Raw genomic sequence first — 27369 nt, forward strand, 5'->3', positions numbered from 1 at the left:
CCTAAAAAGACAAAGAAGAAAACAGTTCTACCAATTTGTACAATCAAGCAAAAAATTCAATTTGGAAAGTCAAGCCAAAACTTTAAAGGCTGGCTTAAGATTAAGCTGAAGCACAGTTAGTCCTGCCAAAAACTTTTGAACCAGACAAGGGGTAAAAATGAACATTTCCATAATACTTACAGCAAGCTGCTTGGGTAGGTTTTCTGCAATACGGCTTAATAATGTCTTTGAAGGTTTCTCTGAGCACAGCAAAACAAGGTTGACATTTCTATCTCCTCGGAGAAGTAATCCTTTTGCCAATACTCCCACTCGCAAAACTCCTTTTAAAGCTCTGCAGTGAAATCAAGTTATATTATCACATTTCCCTTCTCAACCAGAACCACGATAATCTCTCAACACACAATAGTAAATGAAGTAACTTTTACACCATTAAAATTCTCAATCAACTACAGTATAAAAACATTCAATATTTTTAGAAGTATCCTTCACTTAGATAAGAAATATGGATAAATTAATAAATCAAGAGCTAAGTTCTCACACGGACAACTGCAAAGCAAAGGCCGTTAACACTTTTCTGTGTCTCACTTTACAAATCAGAATAAAAGTCATGTTCAATATATACAAAGGTATTTCCAAATGGTAAGGGGAAAATGAAAAGTTATAGATCATAATGCAAACTTGGTATGAAAGATGTTGCTAAAGGTTGAGCTTATTCACACTTATGGGTCAATGTGTTAAGGAAAAAGAAGCGCTAAAACAAAGAGTAAACATATGCAACAAATAAATAAAAACTGAATAGCAGCTAAATGCAATTGAAAACTATAAAGGCTGCTTTGAAAACAGACTTGAAATAGGTTTTATATAAATTTAAATAAAATGAGTAAAATTACAAGGTTGGAGACTGTATGAAATTGTTATTTTTCATTTCAGCAAAAAACAGCTGAATACATTAAATATCTTACACAAGCATAACACATGTAGACTGACAACAGAGAATTTTCAGTCTTTGTAACTTTTATTTCAAGTATACGAAGCCCACATAAGGGAAACCAAAAGTAAACAAAAGTAAAAAACTCTGAAAACACACCTGTCTTTACCTCCCTCTTTCTTATCATCTCCCTCTTTGCTCTTGCTCTTCTCATGTTCAGACAAGCTGTCTGAAACAAGTTTTAAAGCACGTTCAGTGATAGAAACAATTTTCTGAACTGCCTGTAATTCCTCTTCAGTTGGATAAATGGTTGCATGTTTTGTCATTACGTAACGATCATCAGATGAGTCAGGACGACGTAAGGGCTGGAGAAGACAAAAAAGATAACTTCATTAAAAAAAGATGCTTCCCAAGCAAAAGTAAATTATTATTTTTCAACTATACATATGTTTTCACATCTTTTCAATAAGAAAGTCAATTTTGCAAAATGTCCATTTAAAGCTATCTTCTCCCTTTTTTCCATTTCAGTAAAAACAAACATGTAAACTATGGAAAGTTACACTATCAAGAATGAGTATGTAACTACGTACGTACACATGCTTTGCCTCAAAACAAGTAAAATTATAATACACACCATCTAAGGTTAGAAAAATACTTTCTACTCAACTTTAACAACCAGTGACTCTGAAATGTTTTGCTTTTAATAAAACAAGTTTCACAAATACATATTCTATGGAAAGACAAATGAGAAAGAATAGTTTAAAGAGCAGGAATTTGTTGCTGTTTCCTTCTAAGTGCCCTCTAGAAAACAGAACAAAGAATAAAAACATCTTGTTTTCTGTAGTCTGAACTTACATGAAATATTCCTCATAACCCAGGTATGTCTTCTTTTATCTAGCTTCCACAGAACACAAACTCTTAAGATGCAGCTCTTGCCTACAGTTCTCCTAATACATCCACTGTGTGCTCATCTTGGACCATTTACTTACCCCTTATCCTGCACTTAATTTAGAAGTAGTGGTAGGTTTTTTTTTCATGATTTGAAAAAGGAAAAAAGACTCTAAACCACTGGTAATGGGAAGATAAGAATAATTCTGAAAGCAAAGCAACTGCTTTCAAAATTAGTTGTTCTTGACAATCTAAAGAACAAGGGCAAGAAAATCTCTTATGTGAAAGAAGAGTTGGCAAAAGAAGCTCTGCTCCCTTAGCTTATACTGAAAGTAAGAAAGATGCATGGAAATTCTACGAAGTCCTCATATATAAGGACACGAGTTGAGAACCTGTAATAAAAGGAGGGAAAATTCTAAATCAGATGAAAAACTTATATTGAGATTTGGATATTATTAAGTCTAAAAATTAGCTCCCCGGGACTTCCCTGGCGGCGCAGTGGTTAAGAATCCACCTGCCAATGCAGGGGACAGGGGTGCGAGCCCTGGTCCGGGAAGAGCCCGCATGCCATGGAGCAACTAAGCCCGTGCGCCACAACTACTGAGCCTGCGCTCTAGAGCCCGCATGCTGCAACTACTGAAGGCTGCGCGCCTAGAGCCCGCGCACCACAAGAGAAGCCATGACAATGAGAAGCCCGTGCACCGCAACAAAGAGTAGTCCCTGCTCGACACAACTAGAGAAAGCCTGCGAGCAGCAACGAAGACCCAAAGCAGCCAAAAATAAATAAAGTTATAAAAAAAAAAAAAAAAAAATTAGCTCCCCAAACTGTTATCTTTCAATGCTGAGCCAGTCTTACACTTTCACTCCCTATGTAAACAAAGTGGACACTCACTGCTGGCCCCTGTGGCTGAGGAGGCATGCCTGGTCGGACTCCCAGAAGGCCTAGTGGGCCTGGGGGACCATGAGGATAGCCTCCGTCAGGCATTCGGCGGCGATCATCCCAATGATGTTGTTCTTCCTCCATTCTTCTCCAGTACATGTCCTCTTCATAACGTCTGAAACATAGAGAATGATACTATAAGTCTATAAGAAAAATACAACCCAAGAATTTACATCAATAATGATATAAAAAGCAATTTAAAAAATACCCCAAATCAGTCTAGCTTACATCTCTCTTTTCTCCTACTGTATCTGATTACCTTTATTTGCTTTAACTAGCAGTAAATGGAAGTGAATCCCAGTGAAAAGAGAAAATAAGTAAACAAAGATAAAAGCAAAACAAAATTTCACAGCCTGAAGACAGGGTTGAAAGAACAAGCACCAGAAACCTCAGAGTTCCTTCTAACCTCTCCCTCTTTACAGGAGACTGTAAACTTAAATGCCTACCTAATGTGGCCAGACCAACAATGTGTGTGAGTGAAAGACTCAAAGCATACATTCAGAAATTTTCTTCATGTCTCCAAAGAAATGTGCTCTCTCCTATTTTTTTCTAAGAGAGAACTTCTGAAGACTACCTTTAATTTCCTCAACTGATACAGGTAGAGAGACAAAGACAATTCTCTACAGTGAGGAAAAACAACTGAGATAAATGGCAACTCACATCGTGTTTCACTTTTGGGGACATATTAAGGGTGATAGGAACTATGGTGAAGAAGAAAGCACATGCTCTGAGCCACAGCACAGCTATTAATTATTGCCATAAGGGAATACAGATGGTAATCCCAAGGTCATCAGGATTTTTGTGAAATCTCATGCTCTTTAAGTGTTGGTTCATGTTGGTATCCAAAAAATACCATGTGTACCAAATAAAACACCCATGGACTGAACTTGGACTGTGGGCAGCTAGTGTGTAGCCTCTGCTTTAATAGTCAACATTTTCAGAATCTAATTTCTTTTTTACCATGTGACTCTCTCCTTCTCAGTTCTATCTTTGCTTTCAGCTTCAAACTAGGATACCAGCAACTCCCAAGGTAGTCCTGTCTTTATAGCAAATGTTTGTAACAATTAAGTTTTTACTAGACAAATTTGTTTAACACAAAACATAAGAAAGAAGTATGTTTCTCAAGTAGCACTGCAGAAACCACCAATTTCTTCAGTCGGGAATAAGCAGTGCTTTTTAGGTCATCCAACTAAGGACAGGAAGAACCATACTTCTATGTTATTTAGGTCCTGAGCTTGAAGGCTCTGGAAAACCATGTTCATTCCAGTACTGAATACTTTATTACTAAAGATGTTTAAGTTAAATAAGGGCAGGGACCTTTATCCATTGTTTACCAATTCATACTTGGTGTCTAACACACTATGTGCTACTTCCTGGCAAACTGTAAGCGCTTAATAAATATTTGATATAACAATAAAAGAGGAAGTAATTGCGTAATCTAGGTATAGAGAAAAATTTCCAGTGCATTACAAAGGCAGAAACTTCATAAAGAATAAGAAGAATAGATTTAGATACCTAAATAAAAATCGATACATACATAACAACAAAGATTATTTAAAGGTAACATGTTAATAATGGGTTAATAGCTAATAGAAGTGTCTACAAATCAACAACAGGTAAGTTAAACAAATAAACAGGCAATTCACCACAGAAGAAATGTAAGTGGTTAAGCATGAAATAAAAATTTAATTTGCCTGCAATACAAACAATTAAAGTTGAAACAAAACTGGCTTTTATGTTTCACTCTCTCATTGGCAGAGATTTTAATAAGTTACAGAAGCAGTTCTCAAAGTGTGGTCCAGGGACCCTAGGTGGTTCCTGAGACACCTTCAGGGGGATCCATGACATCAAAATTACTTTCATAACAATAACAAGACATTTGCCTTCTCCATTCTCATTCTCTTATGAGTGTACAGTGGAGTTATCCAGAGGCAAAATGTGTTATCACAACCTGTTGAGCAAAGAAGTAGATAGGAAAATCAGGCTACCTTAAGCTAGACATTAAAGAGATCTGAAAAAATATAAAACAATGTCATTCTCATTATTCTGGGGGAGAAATATAGTTATTTTATAGTTAGCATATTATACTTATGCACCATATATTAATAAATATGGTTGATCTAATACTATAATTATCAATATTTAACTACATTTTAACAAAGTCATTTTAAAATTAATTCATAAATATTTAAACTTCTCAGTTTTCATTTCTAATAAAATAAATGTTGACAGCTATAACCCATATACACAAGAGCTCTTTGGAGTTTTGTAATTATTGAGTATAAAAGGTCCTGAGACCAAAAAGTTTGAGAACCAGTAAGTTAAACTATCTAGTACAGGCAAAAAGTATGCGTATCTGCAGTCAAACATTTTCATTTCTGGGACTTTATTATTAGCAACTAATCATGATTTATGCAATAATATAGCCTCAAGGATGGTCAATGTATAATTATAATGGGGAAATACTGTAAAAAACCTAAATATCTAACAATATGTAATTGGTTATAAGGAAAATTTTACATCTGCACAAGATAATACTATGTAGCCATGGAAAATAAGAAAAAATAATTCTAGCTTACTTTTTAAAAGAGTTGGTATGTAAATGAAAAAAAGCAGGTTATAAAATACACATACATTACACTTCTGTTTACATTTATCTTAATTATATTTTAAAACTTGTACACAAATCCTCATAGCAGCAGTATTCATGATAGCCCAAAAGTGGAGATGACACAAATGTCCATCAACTGATGAATAAACAAAATGTGATACATACACGTAATGGAATATTATTCATCTATAAAAAAGAAGTACTGATATATGCTATAACATGCATGAACCCTGAAAACATTATGCTAAGTGAAAGTAGCCAGACACAAAAGACAACATATTTTATGATTCCATTTATATGAAATCTCCAGAATAGGTGAATCTATTATTAGTGGTTGCCTAGGGGTAGAGGGAGGAGTTGGCGGGGTGGGGGTGGGGGTGGGGGAAGATAAGGATTGACTGCTAATGGGTTTGTGGTTTCTTTTGCAGGTCATGAAAATGTTCTAAAATTGACTGTGGTAATGACTGCACAACTCTGCGAATATAATAAAAACCAGTGAATTGTACCATTTAAAGATATGCCAATTATATCAATAAAACTAAACATTTACATATCTCTTGAACACGTTTCTCATTTCTCCTTCCCTGTAGCCTCTAAAGTTTTCATAATAGACGTTTCCTGAGAAACAAAAACAAAACAAAAAAACCCCAAAACCCACACATTATTAATGTCTAGAAGCTACTAAATCTGATATTCCGGATATTTTTATCATGTAACCAAATGTTCTATTTTGCTTGTTTTAAACTGAAGCATTTATTTGTAGTATTAAACTATTTCTTTGTGTATTTAAATATATATAAGATACCATTTCCAACATAATTCCTAATACCAAGGACACAGTCAAATATTAGAATAGCCAATAACTTAGTTTTAATGCATTTCTCTCCTAGACCTAAGGTCTTCCAGAGAAGTGAAAACTAAAAGTATATTAAATAGGGACTCCCCTGGCGGTCCAGTGGTAAAGAATCCGCCATACAATGCAGGGTACGCAGGTTCGATCCCTGGTCAGGGAACTAAGATCCCACATGCCGCCAGGCAACTAAGCCTGTACACCACAACTACTGAGCTCACACGCCTCAACTACTGAGCTCGCGTGCCTCAACTAGAGAGCCCGTGTGCCGCAAACTACAGAGCCCACACGCTCTGGAACCCGCGCGCCACAACTACAGAGCCCGTGTGCCCTGGAGCCTGTGTGTCACAACTAGAGAAGAGAAAACCCACACACCACAACTAGAGAGAAGCCCGTACGCCACAATGAAGATCCCGCATGCCTCAACGAAGATCCCGTGTGCCACAACTTAGACCTGACGAAGCCCAAAATAAATAAAGTAAATAAATAAAATAATAAATAAATCTAAAAAAAAGTATATTAAATAAATCTGGTTTGCTCTGAATGGATGTCACATACTCAGAATAGCTAAGTTTTTTAGAAAGGCTAAACCACTTATCGTGCTATTAAAAGTTAAAGATACTACCTCATTTCCATTCTCCAGCGTTCCTCTTCTTCTCTTCTTCGCCAATACTCCTCTTTCTGCATTTGCTTCCTCATTTTCTCTTCTTGAATCTTTCTTGCTCGAATACTGGGTTTTACTTCTACTTGCAGATCTGGATTTACTTTTTTCTGTTAATATAGACAAGATATTTGAAAAACCAGCAACCCCTCCAACAATCTACACGTATCTTTATATCATAAAATGCCACATATTCTTTCATCATAGGGGCTTTTGTTTGCAAATTTCCTATTATAAGAGTAAATGCGGGCTTCCCTGGTGGTGCAGTGGTTGAGAATCTGCCTGCTAATGCAGGGGACACGGGTTCGAGCCCTGGTCTGGGAAGATCCCACATGCCGCGGAGCAACTAGGCCCGTGAGCCACAACTACTGAGCCTGCGCGTCTGAAGCCTGTGCTCCACAATAAGAGAGGCCACGACAGTGAGAGGCCTGCGCACCGCGACGAAGAGTGGCCCCCGCTTGCCGCAACTAGAGAAAGCCCTCACAGAAACGAAGACCCAACACAGCCAAAAATAAATAAATAAATAAATTTAAAAAAAAGAGAGTAAATGCAGTAAAATAAGTTGAATCAGAGGAAAAATTCAGAATACATTCATAAACATTCTTTTTTCCTTCCCACCCCCAAAATTCTTAGTTGTTCAAGTTTAAAATTATACATTTAGTACGTAAAACGTACATAACTTAGTGCTAACCAATAAAAGAAATCCTTAGAAGACTGATGGATATTAATTTTCCTTTGTAAGTAAATGATTCTAGATACCTGAGTGTGGGGTTAAAAAGTTTCTTTTCATATAAATGTATTGTCCTTTAACAGATTATTTTTAACTTTCACTTCTGTGTTTAGAAAACATGAATCTAGTGCATTAGTCCAACCTAATTAAAAACTTTAAATACATTATTTAGATTTAACTTATCACTTGAAGTGTTTTCAATGAAGAATTCCTCATCTCATAATTCATTTTAGTGGGAATTCTGCCAAGATAAAGGAAAAGAATGGAGACCCGACACTTCTTTCAAACACTTCCTGTGATGCAATTATCTTTACATGATTACTTGATCCAAATAATGTTATAGCTTTATTTTGCCACTACAAGTAATGAAATATGATATCGTTTTTTCCTAAGTATAACAAACTAGTCAATAAAAACTAAACATCTGACTCTATGTGAGACATTACATGCCAATTCTGGAGTGGGAGTTCATGGACTTAGTGAGTTATATTTAGAGACCTTGTTTTTGCATCTAGAATGTTCCAAGCCATATAAAAAGAGAAAATAGCTGAAATTTTACTCACTTTATATTGAAGTCTGTGTCTTCGCCCTTTTAAGTGCATCTCCTTAGCATTGGGATCATTAAAGCTGCACTCGCACAATTTGCAATGGAATCGAATTACTTTTCCTTCATCATTTCGTACCTTGATGTGGGAAAAAAATTTCAAGAATCACAACAGGAATGTTACAGTTGAAGATTTCAATTATAAACCCTCATGGGTTGTAAATAACTTTTAGAATTTGAAGTGAGGAAAAAAAGGGGCAATGTCTATACTTTTTAAAAAGGATAATCTACAGAAATGAACTAAAGGTAGAATTTTTAACTGTAGCATGCAAGACGTGTTAGCATGTATTTGGCTCTTGTAATTAACTTTTATTTTAATACTTTTGTCTATATATAAACATTTAGATTTAAATGCAGTTAGATACCTTAAATTCTATAATAAATATTTACTCAATACTTGCTACTGGCCAAGTACTGTTCTTGGAAATGGAGATAAAGATGATGAAAGGCATTATTCACATTTATTTCTACAAAGCCCAAGACTTTATACATGTAACTTTATGGAAAACCAGTATCAATTTTTTTCTAACCGCACAACCAGTTAGGAAGACAAGTAGGCTAGAATGTTATTAAAAAGTCTACAGTGAATTCTAAGTTCAAATGGTGCAAGTTTTAAAAATTGGTTCTGAACTCAATTCTCTGAAGTATAAGATTACTTTACCCAACATCACTGGCAATTAAGCTGTTCTGGCTGTATTTTTTTTTTTTTTTTTTTTAGACAACCAAGTCTTACTCTTTTAAGAGCTGTAACTTTAATTAATTAATTAATTTTTAAAGAAGTTTATTAACCTTTAAATGTCCTTTTTTTTTTTGGCCACGCTATGCACAGCACTGTGGAATCTTAGTTCCCCAACCAGGGATCAAACCCACGCCCCCTGCAGTGGAAGCATGGAGCCTTAATCACTGGACTGCCACGGAATTCCCAAGAGCTATAACTTTAAATTAAAATTGTATGTGAACTACTTTCAAACTGCATAGTCCAGTTTTCCACCCCGTAAACAAAGAACTCAATATGTAATTTTTCTTGATGCGGAAAAGGATGAAGGAACAAATAAATATTTGCTAAAAATATACTGTAGGCTAGGCACTGTGCTAGGTACTTTATTTCATCTAAGCTTCATAACTTTGCTGGCAGATAACCAAATTTTATAGATGTAGACACTGAAGCTCAGAGAACTTGTTCTCTATAATTGTTCTACAATACAGCAAAAGTAAAGAGTAGGGCTACACCACTGTATGTTAGTCTTTCTGCTAACAGCAAATATTTATCAAGCCCCTCTGACGTTCCCTCATCCTCCATTTATTGAGTTACTTTGTCTGTAAAACAGGAATAGTTTTCTCATCAGCTTGAGAAATCAAATAAACAGTATCTGTTAAATCAGCAACCTTAATTTTACACATGAAACTGACTGTTCGGAAGGAAATATTTGCTGTCTTTGTCATTTCTGCTGCTCACAATTTTTATTACTTTTTATGTTCAGAAGAACAGTAGAAGGGTTATATTAAAAGAATGCCTGCCAAGTAGATGGAAAGTTACTTCACACCACAGTGATGGCTGTCAGCAGGGAAAGAGAGAAGTTAACAAAAAAATTGTGATGTCACTTAGGCAAGCTTAAAAAAAAAACAAACCTTCAACGAAGATGCCTTTGATATTCCTTTTTAAGTAATCTAAACCTAAAATACAACTGAATATAATTTAATTTTACACGTAAAGCATGCTTGTAACAATGACACACGTCTTCCCTTTATCTGATCTCACAGCACTAGTATTCTCAAATCAATACCTCCTCCACATAATCATGGCCCACCGGCTGCACATCACTCTGCAAAGCAGCAAGGGACGCAGGTGTGACTGGTTCTGACACTGTGTCTGGCTTTACTTCCGGGATCTGTACAGCAGTGACAGGAGTGCTTTTAACACATTCGGTTCCTTTTAAGTCTTCTGTTTTATTTCCTGTTGACTGCAGCTTATTACCACCTAGAAGAGCATAAAAGAATTATAGTGATTTAAATTTTCTTTTTGTATAATGTATGACCTGATACAACAAGAACTTCAGATAAAGTTCTGATCTTTTCTAACAATTGTCAAACTCCTGCCTGACACAGAGCAGGTCAGAAGTTTGAAGAGCCATGTAAACCACTTGGCTTTTTTATCTTATTAATTAAATACATGTCTGAATTTTCTTTCCTCTTTTCTACGTCCCAATATCCAATGGTACTCTCTGTCCCCACCATGGCTCTTATGGGATCAAGTACCTAAAAGTAAATAGCAAGTACCTGAAATGGTAGAGTCTAAGCCTAAATCGTGCTTATATCCCTTTGCCAAGGAACGGGGCACTGTTCTAAGTTCTAGTAATATAATAAGAATAAGACAGTGTGGCTGTCTTTGAGGTGCCAACAGTTTAAGGGAATATATAAGTCATTAGAGTACCATGTGGCAAGTGCTGCTGTAAGTATTAACAGGGTATTGGGGGAATGTAAAGGAAAGGAGCCACAACCCTTTAAACTGACCCAGTTAAGAATGGCTTTACCAAGGGTGTGACACTTGAGCTGGGCTTTGAAAGAAGAGCAATGAGTATGAACTGTCAGGCAGAAAAAAAGAGAATGATGTCTAAACAGAAAGAGTAGCATGTACAAGAAAAGCACAAAAACATGGAGTTAAAAAGACTATGGTAAATTCAAAGAAGACTCAGTAATTCAATATGAATTACTACCGAGATAGAGGTGATGATATGAGACAGGGGTCAAACTGTGAAGAGCCTTGGATGACATAATTAAGGAATACAGAGTTTTTCCCTACATGCAAGGGGAAAGCCACAGAAAATTTTTAAATAACAGACTAACACAATTTGATACTTATATGACTTTGACAAAAGTGTTGGAGAAACTGGATGCAGTAAGAGACAACGCTCTGAGGAAGAGACTTTGAAGGCCTAAAAACAAGGCAGTGGCTGTGAAGAGGAAATGACACTTTTTGGAGAAATACTGTAGTGACAGAAACAAAAGGACTAGATAAACTGGAGGCAATAAATAAAAAGAAATCATGTCAGTGAAGTTCTCCATGTGAAAAAGCGGCAGTTTTATGAGATTATTTCACGGTACTCTTGTGACGAGATAAAAAGTTAGAATGAGCCACTAGTAGGCATCAACAGAACCATACAGATCATGACCAGGAAATACCTAAAATATGGCTCTAGAACTCAGGTGGGGGTTTTGAATTGGCCCAACTGATTTTAAACTCACTGCATACACAGTGGAATAGATGAGACCACTCATGAATACTAGGTAAGTGAGATGAGGGCCAAAATCAGAATCTTAGGAACACCACCAGTTAATGAACATGAAGGCAGGAGAACTAATAAAGATACCCGAGGAAGAGGTGAGTGGACATGGAATAGAGAGACAGAAACATATCTTAAGCTTTAAGGTATAGCAGTCAACTGTGTCAAATGTTAGAGAGGTCAACAGCATGAAACAGAAAACTGGCCACTCAATCAATCAGGCAAGTAGGTCTTTGGTGACTCCTGAAAGCAGTTTCAGAAAAGCATAGAGTCGAAACACTGTAAGAGACTGAGGACTGGATAGTAAGTAGAGAAAATAAGAATTAGGTTAGCAGCCTGAGAAATGGGAAAATATATACATATTTTTTTTTAAGATTATGAAAGACACAGGTATACCTGTTGGCTGAAGAAAAGGTAGGGAACTGAAAAAATTTCAAGAAAAAAAATACAGATATGTGATTGAATAAGGTCCCAGGAAAGGAGAAGACTGATACAACAGCAAAAGTAGAAGGGTTAGTCCTGGAATGGAGGAGAAACATCACTTTGAGTTAGAAGGAACACAGAGAATCTTCAGTACTTGCCAACAAAGTTTATTTTGGGTGTAGATGTTTTCTTGGCAGCCATATTTGCAGGCACTGCTGATACTTTAGTGTTGGCTGTGCTATTAAGAGACGAGTTTCCTGTAGTTGTAAGACCTTTCACTGAAGAAGTTGCAATTGATGAAGTATTCACAGTACAATTGCTTGCTGCAATGCTTGAAGGAGAGGCAGTTGGTTTTGAAGCAGACACGGCTGTTGAAGAAGTAGCTTGGCTAACAACGTTTGGTTCTGTTGAAGGAATGGGTTTGCCAAGTTTTGTGTGTAATTTAACCACCTACAAAATAAAAGCATATTTATTTGTTAGGAAACTCAGAGAATGTAAATTTTTTTTAAAAAGTTTGTCTAAAAGACACTATAAAATGAAAATCTTAACTATATTTTTCTTTGTTGTATTTTTTGTTATACATTTTTAGATAAAAACTTATTACTTTCAAAATAATCTCCGTGAAGCAGATATGGATACATATTCCATCTACCACCAGGTAAGGAAATGACTTGGCCACATGCTTACCAACCTAGTAGTAAGCATGACAAAAGGCGGAAAACAATCAATGACTCAATTTCCAGTTGGTGAAAAAAAATGATCCAGTTCAATTTAAAGAAGAAAGGTCTTTCCTTAAGCAAAGAGTATCTGATGTCACCTTTATATACATGTAAGCAGGGTGTATAATGTACTCAAAGTTTTCAAATTTTGAAGCCACCTTTACTTTAAGCCCCCCACTGAAAAGGAAAAGAAAACAGAGTAAGACATAAGGGTGTGTGGGAAAAAAACACCTACTTTCTGATGCTTAGCACCACGAATGTGGGCAGCATATGCATCTGCTCCTGTACAAGACACATCGCAGAGCTCACAACGTAGCTGATTTTGAGTCCCACGAGTAGAGTTGTTGCTGCTGCTGGTATTCTGTGAGGCTTTTAATGCGGCTTCTTTTTTTTTATGTTTCTGCCCTTCTAGATGTTCTTTGTAAGTCTGTTTCAAACAAAAGGAATAAATTTTGCTTCACTAATTTTCTATCTACATCAGTTGAAATTATTCAATTCTCAAATCTCTAATACTCATTAAAAAATCAGCACTACACATTTTTAAACACAACTGAACAAGAGCATGTGGTTTCCCTACTTACATGATATATCTGTGGTTCTCTGTACCTTGTTTTCCAAGAATACATTTACCTAACACTTTATTTCTTTTTCAAACACAGAATGCATTTTCACATAGAATCTGTGTTAGAATCCACGCCACCCTGAACAAAAGCACATTTAAAATATTTAACAGCCAAAATTTTATCTCTTTAGAAGGAAAAATAGTATTATTGTAATACTAGCCATCAAAATAGTGAAATTATATATTAAAAATTGTCTTCAGGGCTTCCCTGGTGGTGCAGTGGTTAAGAATCCACCTGCCAATGCAGGGGACATGGGTTTGAGCCCTGGTCCAGGAAGATCCCACATGCTGCAGAGCAACTAAGCCCGCGCGCCACAACTAATGAGCTTGCGCTCTAGAGCCCACGAGCCACAACTACTGAAGCCCATGTGCCTAGAGCCTGTGCTCTGCAATGACAAGCTACCACAATGAGAAGCCCACGCACTGCAACCAAGAGTAGCCCCCGCTCGCCGCAACTAGAGAAAAGCCGGCGCGCAGCAACAAAGACCCAATGCAGCCAAAAAAACAAAACAAAACAAAAAACCATTAAAAAAAAAATTGTCTTCAATGCAGATGACTGAAGAAGGTAGCTTTATTAAAATGAGAGGAAGTCAATAAGGACTGCTGGGTAGTTTGTTTTTTTCTTGGGTGGGGCCAGACAGTTACTTTTTCCTATATTATTTAAAAAATTGTTTTAATACAGACATATGATTAGCATAAAATTATATATACAGCATAGAATCTCAGAGCTTGATGAGACTTTGGAGATTAACTAAAACAACAATTTTCTAAATTTTAAACAAGAGAATCCTTCTTCAAAATGAAATCTTGTGCACAAGTAAGGAAAGTTACTGTTTTTGAAACGAGAGAGGAAGGCATAAGACCTAGCCATCTGATTCTCCTCTCACTATCTGCGGCAGTCTAAAGTGGCTCCGTGAAGCAGTTTGAACCTCAATTATTTAGGACAAGTCCTTATTACAGAAGCGAGGAAACAAAAGTCCAAAGAAGTTAAGGTCTCCAACTTGCCCAGGGCCACAAGTTAGTTGCAGAGACAGGACTGGAACCATGGCCCCTTGTATCTGAACCAACTTATTCTCCCTCCTTATGTCTGCACTAGACTCTAACTCACCCTAACTCACCACCTCGATGGTATTTTTCTCTAAGGTTCATTAACCCCTTATGGCACTGCCTCTGACTTGTAGAAGTACCCTTGGCCTGTTCTTGTGTAACCATCCAGCTCCCCCAAATCAATGGTCAGCCTTATATATATACTCATTCTAAATGCTGCAATTAACCTATCACCCTAGAGCCACGTTCTATCCTTTTATATGGTACCACATATTCAACAAGTCTCTTATGGTTTGCATTTAGCCACTCATAGCATCATTCCCTTTAAAACAGTCACTACTGAGTAAGATATACTCCTCAAATCCTAAAACCAACATTCTTGTTCCCATTCAGGTTTAATCTTGGGTTGCTGCAAACATTCCCCATCTGTCTCCTCTCCCCCAACAGAGTAATCACAATGAACCTGTTTCCTATCATACTGAAAATAGGAAAAAAGGTTTTATGTTACTAGCCACATATATTAAAATATTCCCTAATTTGGTGTAACTCAGCGAATGCTGGTAACTGAAAATACCCTACAAATTCTGTTTTGAAAAGTAGGCAGAACTAATCTAGTAAATTAAAAAGAAGGTACACAGGTTGGGCAAGGGTGGGAGTGGATGTAACTGGAAGAAACTACTAAAGAGTCAAAATCTGGTCTTTTCAAATACTATGCCTTTTGTCTGCCAAACTGCTTATCAAATTTTTATACGAAAACTAGATACTCTTAAATAAAGTATTAACAAAGTTGGGAAGGGAGCTGAACTCACTAGATTTTATAAACAGACTCTTCCCTAAATCACTTATTTTAAGTTTAGCAACAGGAAAGAAACAAAAAACAAAAAACCCAACCACTGAAGACTCATGGTAAAGCATACAACATAAGTACCTGTGGTCCAGCACAGCTGATCTTACAAACATCACAGTAGTGAATCTGGGGTGGTTTGGGAGGCTGTTTTGGTTTCAGTTGTTTATTTTGGAATGGTGCTTTTTTAGTGAAGGTGGTCCCTGTCCAAGCAGCTGTTGCAGCAGCTGCTGCTGCCGCCGCTGCCGCCTGCTTCTGCTGCTGCTGCTGCTGTTGGTAGTAGGAGGACGCAGCTGAATACACGGCTGCTTCATAACCTGAATAAGATGTACCTTACAGAGAAAATCAAACAAAGGTTATGTTACGTAATTATAAAAGGCCAAGATAAATGTTATGAATTTAAATCCAATAAATGCTGCTAAAGGTAGGTTTACATGTGCACATTTACAAATAAAGTATATCTCACAAAACCTGGGGAAAAAAATCTCACTTATCTTTCTTTTAATGTAAGTCAACCAACATAGTATTTATGCAATATGTGCCAGGTGTTATAGAGATATGAAGTATGAATAAGATTTGGTCACTGCTTTCAAGAAGGCTTATAGTTCTGTTGGAGGGAAGTGACAGGCTTGAAAAACTTATGTGGTTATGGAACCTGTTATTAGTATTTCCCCAAGCAGAATTCCTCTGAATAATTTGGCAAGTGCTGGATTTGAGGAAGAGTCTGAACTAGGATACTAGAAAGGAAAAAAGAAGAAAGTAATGAAAGTAAGATTTTACATGCTTGGTGGCTTAGAGGATAAAATATGTGAAAGAAGAGGAAAACACACAAAGATGACACCAAGATTCTGAATCCCAGTGATTGACTGATGGGTTGTGCAACCAATAAAAGCAAGGAGCTGATAGAAGCTGGTTTGGAGAGGCAAAGCTTAGCAGAAGTCCATAATATGGAGTTGGAGTTCAGATGAACATCTAAGACAACAAATAAAAGATTTTGAAATAAAGAACCAAATACACTGGTTCCCATCTTCCAAAAGGTGAAAAAGCACTGAATTTTCTGGTTACATGTATGGATTCTATCCATTTCCATTGTTCAAAGTCTTTGATGAATAACACATTAGACTAGTTATTGATATAATATATACATGCTGTTTATGTTATGATTTATAGATGTAGAAAATCTATAAAAGCTTTACATGTGACAAAGTTGATGATTTTATTTATAACCCTATCTCAAAACTGGAAAACCTACTGCTTCCTAAACTAAGATCTCTGGAAATTTGTTGGACTCCCTAATTATCATCCCTTCCCCTAAAGTGGAAATGAGTGGGCCAAGAGTTAAGGCTCAAGAGAGAGATTCCTAGTTGCCATGATGGCACAGGAGAACTACTTAAGGAATACTGAACTTTTTGGTATCTCAAATGCAGGCTGCTATACTGAGGAGTAAAGACTTATGACACATTGACTCCAACATATCTTACACACACAGGGGAGAAAATAAGAATTGGAAAGGTGAAGGTTAAGATGCATGCGAAATCAGAATCATAGGAATCTGAAACTGGACAGATCGAGAGACAGAGAGAGAGAGAGAGAGAGAGAGAGAGAGAGGAAGTAGTTGGGCAACTTTTATGAAAAGCCTTTGTAGACTTTTATGTCAGGTTATTAAATTATATAAATGCTTATGAAGATATAAAGAAAGAAAATGTGGTAATGGAAGAAAACACCTAAAAATGAAAGTAGGAAGAAGCAGGTAAACATCAATAATAAGCATATGATCAGTTTTAAAAATCAGAAAACACTTGGTATAATTGGTTAAAAGAAAAATTCTATAAATCAATAAATTCTTTACTTGTCAGTCCTACCAGTGGACTCTACTACTGAAGCTTGTGATGAAAGAATATAATTAAGCTCACAGCCAAATACTTCCACATTTATAGTCAGAAACATGTACAGTTTAAATTTCGCTCTTTAAACAACACCATAAAATTGTCCAATTTTTAAAATAACAAAGCTACTTGTGGATTATTACTGGTTAGGACCATAATTTTTATATGAAATCTTTATTAATAGAAAATTTCCAAATGACTAGTTGTGTGTAAGGAACTGTACACATGCCACTTAAAATATAACTTCATGAACTATGTATCAAGAAAATAAAAAGGAGAATAAGGGCAGCAGCATCCTACAATGCTGGATGACCAGGACTTCTAGGGTTTTTTTTGTTCCTTTGGCAGCACCTCACGGCTTGCGGGATCTTAGTTCCCCAACCAGGGACCCAGGCCTACAGCAGTGGGAGTGCTGAGTACTAACCATTGGAAACGCCAGGGAATTCCCTAGGTTTAAAATTGAGAATCCATACTATGGGAGGCAGTGTTCCAGACACAGTGAAGTCTCAGACTAGAACTATAAGTTAGGTATTGCAGGTATTACTATACTTACTTTAGAGATGAAAAAACTGAGGCTAAGAGATTGTAAGGTCCTCTGTGTTACTTAACAAAAATCACTAGGTTAAGCATAATATTTACAAAATAACCTCCTTCATTTGTACACGTGTAGTCTAAAACTAATAAAAAGGTAAGCTTAGTTATAGCTTACTACTTAGCTTTTTTTAAAAAAAATCAAAGCATAAACTGAAAGGTAGGCTGAAGGTTCTGGAATTCTGCTAAGGAACACCTTTAAATCTCCTATAACTACTAGGAAACAAACGTACATTTCTTATAAAGCACTATGGGAAAATAAATATAAGGATGTGTCTCTAAATTAAGTAAAAGCTCAATTTGGAAATGCTAAAACAGTTTCACTTAAAAAGCACCTTTATTATAAATACTTGTCAATTAGAAAGTTGCATAATTATAGCAGTTAAAATATAATTTTTAAAGGTATGGTATCAGAAACAAAAACTATCATTTCAACAGTAAATGCATCATACTACAAGTCATCATTCAGTAGGTACCAATACTCTAGAACTCATTTTTAATGAGATAAAAAGAATAGCTGACTTAAGTTGTAGCTGATATAAAACTGCAGATACAGAATTCAGAAGCCCTAATAATGATCTCTCTGGACGGCAATTTCACATTGTGTATCACATGTTCTTTAAAAAGTGTATACTCTGATGTAACAGTTCCAAATCTAGGAATTTATCCTAGGGAAACAACTGGCAAACACACAAATCTTTACATAAAAGGATTAGTTTACCTAGTGTCATTTCTAGTTTTTCCTTAATATGAAACTAAATGTCCCCAAAAAGAACCTTTAAAATGTGGTACATGCATACAATAAGACAGTATTAGTCATTAAAAACTATGTTTTTCTAAGCATAGATCTTGGTTTCTAAATACCAATGCCATACAGAAACCAAGGCTCCTTTGTGACATGGCTAATTGTGAGTCTAGGGCAGGAAAGGCTCAAAGTTTGTTGTTGTTTTGCATTTTATTTATTCCTTAATACACTGTCTTGTTCTGCGTAGGATTTAGGGTGATATGGGCAATTTCAGTTCTTATCTCTCGATGTTTTGTTGCATCTTGGCTGTTAGAAGCCTAGCTACTGAATTTTAAAAATATTTTTTTATTTCTCAGAGGTTTTTTATCTCTTACCCTATGTCAAATGCTATGCTGGATGCTAGGGATACAATGGTGAATCAGGTAGAATAACATCTTACTGTGCCAGAAAGGAAAGAAGTGCTCAAAGACAAATGATGCCAAGTTCAAAAGACTCAGAGCTGGTTTGAAAAGGATCCCACTGGCCAAATTTGGGACACTGTGTGCCTCAGAAAGAAAAATGAAAGCAATGGATACTACACTGAATAAAAAAGGAGCCCACAGTAATACTAAAAAAGAAGGGGTGAGGGGACTCTTCTTTAGGGAAGAATGTCTAAGAATCCAAATCCTTTTACATTGATTCTTAGTAAAAGGATTTTGCATTCACCATTGGAGAATCTGATTCAGTTACTGAGATTTTCATAGGATCTAACACCTTAGAGAGGAAGGTAGTTGAGTAATAGGCCCACAGATTACTTGGTTAATTATAAAATGGAAAAAGGTATCTTTACAATGGAAAGATCTGGTAGTCACCACTTTAATCAGTGATTATACTTGGCACCATCAATAAGGAATAAATTGACATTAATTATTTTGTGCACCTGATGTGCTGAAATGTAATGCTCACATAGGTAGTTTAACTAACTAAAAAGCTGCCAGAATCTAAACATAAAGAAAGCAGGTGAATCTAGATTGTGGGATATTCTACAAGACAACTGGTCTGAACTCTTCAAAAACATCAAGGTCATGAGAGACAAGATAAAAATAGGGGTTATTCTACATTAAAGGAAACTGAAACTAACAACCAAATACAACCCATAATCCTTGACTGGACCCTAAATTTAAAACAAAGCACAAACACAAATACATTAACCACAGAGAAAGCCCAGCCATAAAAGACATTTGTGGACAACTGGAGAAAATTTATTAGATAATATCCATGTCCAATTCCTTATCTGAATTGTGGCTATATAAAAGAATGCCCCTATTCTTAGGAAATACATGTGGAAGAATTCTAGGCAAAGCACCATGTTGTCTGCAACTTATAAAACACTGCTGAACCATTTGAAAATATGTTTAAAGAGAGGCGAGATAAAGCAAATGTGACAAAATAATACTTGGTGAGTCTAGGTAAATGTTGTACAGGCATTTGTTGTACTATAATATTTTTTCACTTTTCTGCAGAATTAACATTTTCTAAAATTGGGGAAAAAACATGAATCCAAGGAATGGTATATCTCTATACTTAGAAAGGACATTCACAACAAGGAAAGGAGTTTACACTACAGTAGATATAAAACAAATTCATTTTTATAAAGAAACCATGATGTTTATATATGCATATTCCCATGGAAGAAAGTCTAGAAAGACATGCACTAAAATGTTAATGGTAATTAGTGTCTAGGGGTAGATGTCTAGTAATTTAATTTTACCTCCTTTTTCAATCCATACTTTCAAGGTTTAAAATGATTACTTATATAATAAAGCAGTAAACAAAAATAATCATCTTCATTCTGTGTAAGGTATATTTAAGCAACTGAGAGAGACAAACACTGAGACAGAGAAAAGATAAAGGGAGAAGGAGCACAGGTAAGAGAGAAACAAGGAATAGGAAAGGGTACCATCATATTCCTTATTTTGTTAAAGCTAATGTGGATTGTTTTTTTTAGAGTCCAAACAGATTGCATTGAAATAACTCCATTTACAGTTATAACTAGCTAATCAGAGACAGGCAGAAAAGTTGTATCTGGGCAATCCTGAATAACAACATCTCCTCAGGCCAGTTCATTTCCACATGGCTGTCTTACTTAACTTACAAATCTGTTCCCATTGCTCCCCTTCTTGAGATCTCCTGTTTGGCACCCTGTCTGCCCACAAGATAAAGACAGACACCACAGCAGACCCTACAAAACTTTCCACACTGACATTTCCAGCCTCGTCTCCTGATAGTTACCCCATGTATCCTGTATTCCAGCCACAATGAACTGTTGATCCCAAATACATCATGCCTGCCTGATTTCTATCCCTAGCACCAAGCACAGGATTTGACATAGGGTAAGAGATAAAAAAAATCTCTAAAAAATAAAAAAATAGTTTAGAAATTCAGTAGCTAGGTTACTACAAAAACATGAAAAGGTAAGAAATGCAACGGCCTATGTCACCTTAAATCCTCAATGGAACAAGACAGCATATTAAGGAATAAATAAAATGCAAAACAACAACAAACCATACAGTAGTACAAGGCTAAGTGTCTTCAAAAAAGCCATGTGTGACTTTCATCACTGCAATACTACAAAGTACCTCAGCTGGAAATTAGGAAGAGCAGTGGGCACAGCAAGAAGGTTTTAGTAATTATTCTTCTCCAGGGAAAATATATGATTATTTAAGGAAAATAAATCTACTCTGTCCTTCCAAGAGATGTGTTATATAACCATCATCTTATGGATGTTTATAAAGGCCCCCAATATTTTCAAGGTTACTTATTCCTGAGGATAAATATGAAGATATAGCTCCTTGAGAGCTGAAAAAAACAATATAAAGAATCTGTCAGTGGTATTTCCTGAAGTTAACTTTGAACTTTCAAATTCATTTGGAAAAGTCAGACAGGAAATGACCCTGTAGAATACTAGGTGTTATTTTCTCTAATTAATAAAAAACAAACAAACAAACCAAACAAACAAAAAACCTTACAACTTCGATTATGGTTCATTTGTCACATTACACACATATATTCGTATTAACGCCTATCATTAATTCAATTCTTGCTACTGGGAGTAAGATCATTCCACAGAAAATCAAGATAGTTTCTTAGTGAGTCTCTTTTTAATTTGCTTACTCATTTAAACACAGTTTATCAGCCTTACCAGAATAAGTAACTGCCGTCGTACTGTAAGTAGCACTCTGGGTATAGGACGGCACCACAGTAGCTGCAGCTGCTACTGGTTGTACGGTGGAGGATACAGGATAAATGGAGAAAGTAGTGGTAGCTGGACTTGGTGTGGCTGGTTTTATGGCTGTCACTTGTCGAGTTTGCTGGGCTTGTGTATACTGAGTTGCACCTTGGCTATAACCTGCTTTAGGGGCTAAATTGGGAAAGAGACATCAGAAAATTAGAAGGGTGAACCACTATAGTTACTGCACCAATATCCTAGAAAAAAAAAATGTAAACATCATTAACTGCAAATTTTATGTTAGCAATTTCTTCTTGATAAAATTCTTATTACCAACTTAATAAAATATAGCATCTGTATAAATTCACTATCCCTCCACATATGCTTTTTACATATTTCCAAAATGACATTTGTCAAAATTTGCCACTAACTAAAACACCAGCACTATTTAAAACATGACAGCAATAAACAAAGTTTTTAGAAAAGGGTTATGTGTGTGTGTGTGTATTTGGGCTAGTCAGTCTACTTGAGAGTTATGCTTAATACTGGGAACAGCATGGAGAGAGACTCAAAGAATAATTTAAGTCACAGTGAAGTTTTCAATGTTTAATTACATGGAACTTGTACATATACTATTCATGGCATTTTACTGATTTATCCATAGTGAACGTCAATCTAATTACAACCCACAAGGTGCTACTGACTTAATTCTTCAAATGTCAATAGCATGAGTGCAGCTGTTCTTAAATGGCTACCATTAATGTCTCTGCTAAACTTTCCACTGCCCTCGAACATATTAAAACAAATGTATACTTTAAGAATCTTATGAGACTGATTATCATTAAATTATTAATCCCTTATTAATGATCAGTAAAGCATACAAATGTAATTTTCTGAGAAAGGCCCAAATATCAGGGGCCAAACTCACTTCATGCCTAGTTAAGTAAAGGTACTTGCAATAAATAGCACTTAAGAGTTTATAAAACTTTTCCTACCCATAGTATGAAATTTGATCCACGCAACATATAGATGAGTACAACATTTTACCAAAAAACCCTGATGTCCAGGAGCTAAATGATTTACAGAAGTCACATGGTCAATGTCAGAGTTCAGACTACACCAAGGTCTTCTTACTCTTAGATTACTTCAGTACTCTTAAGTACAACCTATCTAACCTTGGTAACTAATCAGGAAGTTCATTATAGTTCACTGTACCCACAAATCATTAGAAAAGAGACGATAAGCAAAGTCAGGGTCATTATAATGCAAAATATTTTTAAACTACTTTTAAGGGACTCATAAAATCAATCTTAGAACTAAAAGTACCCTAGAAAGATCAGAGTCAGGACTTCCCTGGCAGCACAGTGGTTAAGAATCCACCTGCTAATGTAGGGTACATGGGTTTGAGCCCTGGTCTGGGAAGATCCCACATGCTGCGAAGCAACTAAGCCTGTGTGCCACAACTACTGAGCCTAAGCTCTAGGGCCCGCGAGCCACAACTACTGAGGCGGTGCACCACAACTACTGAAGCCCGCGCGCCTAGAGCCCATGCTCCGCAACAAAAGAAGCCACCACAATGAGAAGCCCGTGCACCAAAATGAAGAGCAGCCCCTGCTCGCTGCAACTAGAGAAAGCCCGTGCACAGCAACGAAGACCCAATGCAGCCAAAAAATAATTAAATAAAATAATAATAAAAAAGTGTTACTCAAAAATAAATCAAATAAAATAAGATATAATTAAAAAAAAAAAAAAAAGATCTGAGTCAACTACCCCATTCACAGATAAGAGAACAGAGATGAAATGAGGTAAAAAATCACTTGCCCACATTGTGGTAATGCCAGTGCTAGAAACCAATTCTACTCTTTCCTAATCCAAGGCTCTACCCACACTCTCATGGTCCTTCAAAAATAATTAAAGTAAAGGAGTTGCTACTTTTCAGAACTAAGAGAGCTTTGCTTTAAAAGTTCTCAATTAAATCTCTATGAAAAAAACCCATCTTTTAAAGACTACAAATATGTAGGCTTCTTTGCAAACAAAATACTTCCTGCTTTCAAACCGTTAATATGTACTGTAATATCAGTGGCTGGTAACAGAACCAACTGTCATTACAGATCACAGAAAGATGAGTTAAAAGTATGGGTCCACAGGAATTCCCTGGTGGTCGGAGTGGTTAAGACTCCAAACTTTCACTGCTGAGGGCCCAGATACAATCCCTGGTTGGGGAACTATTAATCCCACAAACTGCGCGGCACGGCCAAAAAAAAGAAAGGGTCCACAAAATGGAAACCATACTAGGGCCTCCACTAGTTACAAAGGCAATCAGCAGTTATGTCTGCGCATTTCGGACAAAGAGAAGAAGATGGCCAGAAGTTATTGCCACAACTTCTTTGTACAGCTTATTTCAACAGGAAAAGAACTATAATCTGAAGAACAGATATGAAATACACTTCCAGGAAGGAAGGACATGATTATGAATTGCCTCCAAGATCTTCTCTCTTTGGGACTCAAAGCCATTCTTGTAGAGAAAGAGAAGGACATGCTTAGAACCTGCCCCTCAAGGTAATATAACACAATGAGTTTAGATGGATTCAAAAGCATATTTTCGTTAAAAAACACCTTGAATAATATGTTTCAATAGTGTACAATGAAAGGGCATATGTTAATAAAACCCACCTGTCTGATAGTAGGTCTCAGCAACAGAAGGCTGAGGCTGGGCGGCAGCAGCTACAGCAGCTGCAGTTGCTGTTGGTTGTTGGTAGTACTGCTTACTATCATAAGCTACAGCAGGAGCTGTGGATCTTACATATGAGTACGAGTCCTAAAGAAAGAGAATGAAAGAAAATCTTGCTATGAGTGAAGTGGCAGACGGAAAAAAACCCTCATCTTTACTATATTAAAAATGCAATAAAAGAAAACAAAAGTCTAAATATGTAGGAACAGAGACAGAAGATTCAAATTCAATACAAAGGACATTCATTTTGGACATCATCAAATAAGGTCAAAACCATTTTAAGCAGTATGCTTAACTTTTACAATCAGAAAAATCATCAATATTTTAAAATAAGCATTATTTTTTTAAAAAATTAATTTTATTAAAAAATTGCTTGGCGGATCTGCCTTAAAGATGGATCCCACAGTAAAGAACACCTGGGTGTTCTAAGCTTTGTGACTGTTCCACAGCTTTCTTTTCATTCTTCCTTATTACTACTATTCATTAACATAATAATGAGTAGGAGCTTCCAGGTGGAGAAAAGGGGAACAGAGGCTCCAGGGGAAAGGAACGCTAAATATAAATCTCCAAGGCAATGAAGATCAAGGTGAGCTGGGTGAATTCTGGCACTGCATATAGTGAGGAGAGCTGGGGAGGTACACCTGAGGTATGCAGGAGGAAAGGCTGAAAGAGTTGGCAGGGCCCAGAAAATGACGGGCTTCATACATCCTATCAAAAACAATAAAATTTATTATATTCTGTCTCTGGACATAATGAAAACAATCACACATGTTAAAGCAAACAAAAAATGGGTTAAAGGATTAGGACGAAATTTAATTAAATAAGCAGGTAATAATTTAGTGTCATATCAGACATAAAGAGAATTATATTATCATAAACAGACTTAGATCTTTATGTCCCTATAAATCTAACAAGAAGCAATTCAATTTCTATTACAAACTAAGAAAGAACACCTTGAGGGAAGAATGTACATTTAGGCAATAGAATTCCCACCCTTGATAAGTTTCAAGAAGACACTATGTAATTTGTCGTATTTAGCTGAGGCTCATGGTTCTCAAATTACGAGACACAGGGGTGTCCCAAGTGGATAAATAATGCCATAGTACCAACAAGGGGCAGAAGACCCTAAAATAAATAAATAAATAAAAATTTTAAAAAGGGGGCAGAAGACCCTATATGTCTTAATTTTTCTCAAAAACTTGTAATAAAATTAAAATACTTAAACAGTAATTAACGTATCTTTTTTTTTTTTTGGCCACGCCATGTGGCATGTGCGACCTTAGTTCCCTGACCAGGGATCGAACCCGCACCCCCTGCAGTGGAAGCGTGGAGTCTTAACCACTGGACTGCCAGGGAATTCCCAATTACTGTATTTTTTTAATTAAAGCAAACATATATATAGAGTGGAGTGCAATGCACTGGGGGATTATTAATATAAAACTCACTGCAAGGGGCTTCCCTGGTAGCACAGTGGTTGAGAATCCACCTGCCAATGCAGGGGACATGGGTTCGAGCCCTGGTGCGGGAGGATCCCACATGCCGCGGAGCAACTGGGCCCGTGCACCACAACTACTGAGCCTGCACTCTAGAGCCCGTGAGCCACAACTACTGAGCCCGCGTGCCGCAACTACTGAAGCCCACATGCCCACAGCCCGTGCTCTGCAACAAGAGAAGCCACCGCAATGAGAAGCCCGCGCACCATAACAAAGAGTGGCCCCCGCTTGCCGCAACTAGAGAAAGCCCACACACAGCAACGGAGACCCAACACAGCCAAAAATAAATAAAATGAAATAAAATTTAAAAAAAAAAACTCACTGCAAGGAAACTTAATGCTTGGAGTATGCCCCCAAATTATCTAGGAATACACATTCACTCTTCTGTATCATTAGAGGTATATTTTGGAAGACCCAACTTTGAGAAGCATTGGCTTGGACATTACATTAAACATTGAAGCCACTGAACCTATATGTTAAGGCTAACGAAAGTAGTTTTCTTACCTGGTAGTTTTGTGTAGTAGCTGGGGGTGGTGGTGGAGGTGCTTCTTGTTGCCTCTGTGTATAACCATAGTCGGTCGCTGTGTGTGCAGTGGGGTACCCTCCATATGCAGCAGCTGTTGCAGCAGCTGCAACAGCTACTGGAGCAGGCCTGGCAACTGCAACTGTGGCGGCTGCTGGTGCATAGGCAGCAGTAACTGTGTGAGCAGCTACTGGAGCCTGATGGACAGTGTAGCTAGCAACCGTAGTTGGATGAGAGTAGGCTACACCCGAAGCTGGCTGCTGGCTATATTGTGGAGTAGAAGAATAAACATAATACAATTTAATTTTTAAAATCTAGGAGTTTAATCAACTTAAATCAAAAGCACATTTCCCAATAATTTAATCATAGACTACAAGAGAACAGGTATTTGAGCTTAATAAACCACCTAACCAACATCCTATTTGTTACTGTTGCATAATTTTCATTCCTTAATTTGAACAAATTAGATAGTCACACATATGTTTCAGATCAAAGATCATATCACAAAGCAGGGAGGATAAACTGGGATAAGAAGCAGTATTAGGAAGAAAGAAAAAACCGATCAACCTAGGAACTTAAAAAAGTATTTCTTACATGTATAGTTCTTTATTATGTTCTACAGTTAAAAAAAAATCTCTACAAGGAAATCATATCAAGAAAAATATTGTATTCTAACTCCAATTATGGAAAACATTTCAGGTAGAAACTATTACCGAGATGACTTAAGAAATACTTCTGATGCTGTAAGGCAGTGGTTCTCAGCTAGGGGAGATTTTGCCCTCCAGGAGATATCTGGCCATGTCTGGAGATATTTTTGATGGTTAAACTGCGGAGGAGGAGGTGGTGATGTGTGCTACTGGTATTTAGTGGGTAGAGGCCAGTGATGCTGTTACATAAAGGACAGCTATCCACAACAAAGAATTATCCAAAGAATGTCAACAGTGCTGAGGTTGAGAAATCCTGCTCTAAGGTACAGAACTTACAATGGAATATCTATTATTTTAGATAAATTTTCCAGGTTATAGGCAGCAATTCATTATACAC

The 27369-nt window shown here is 36.6% G+C and overlaps 1 protein-coding gene across 3 annotated transcripts in view; it reads right to left on the reverse strand.

Moving 5' to 3' along the window:
• ZFR (zinc finger RNA binding protein) overlaps positions 1-27369 on the reverse strand; it is a 77425-nt gene that overhangs the window by 32261 nt on the left and 17795 nt on the right. For all 3 annotated transcript variants that reach the window (XM_036845905.1, XM_036845904.1, XM_036845906.1), the window contains 12 exons: positions 26307-26589; positions 24252-24396; positions 21552-21770; positions 15233-15480; positions 12871-13062; positions 12075-12366; positions 9997-10190; positions 8172-8291; positions 6843-6988; positions 2709-2871; positions 1088-1293; positions 181-331 (listed from right to left, as the gene is read on the reverse strand). In XM_036845905.1, the coding sequence (XP_036701800.1) occupies positions 181-331; positions 1088-1293; positions 2709-2871; positions 6843-6988; positions 8172-8291; positions 9997-10190; positions 12075-12366; positions 12871-13062; positions 15233-15480; positions 21552-21770; positions 24252-24396; positions 26307-26589 (2359 nt within the window). The remainder of the gene's footprint in view (positions 1-180; positions 332-1087; positions 1294-2708; positions 2872-6842; positions 6989-8171; positions 8292-9996; positions 10191-12074; positions 12367-12870; positions 13063-15232; positions 15481-21551; positions 21771-24251; positions 24397-26306; positions 26590-27369) is intronic.

The sequence above is a fragment of the Balaenoptera musculus genome, chromosome 3 (assembly GCF_009873245.2).
Source record: "Balaenoptera musculus isolate JJ_BM4_2016_0621 chromosome 3, mBalMus1.pri.v3, whole genome shotgun sequence".
Taxonomy (NCBI): domain Eukaryota; kingdom Metazoa; phylum Chordata; class Mammalia; order Artiodactyla; family Balaenopteridae; genus Balaenoptera; species Balaenoptera musculus.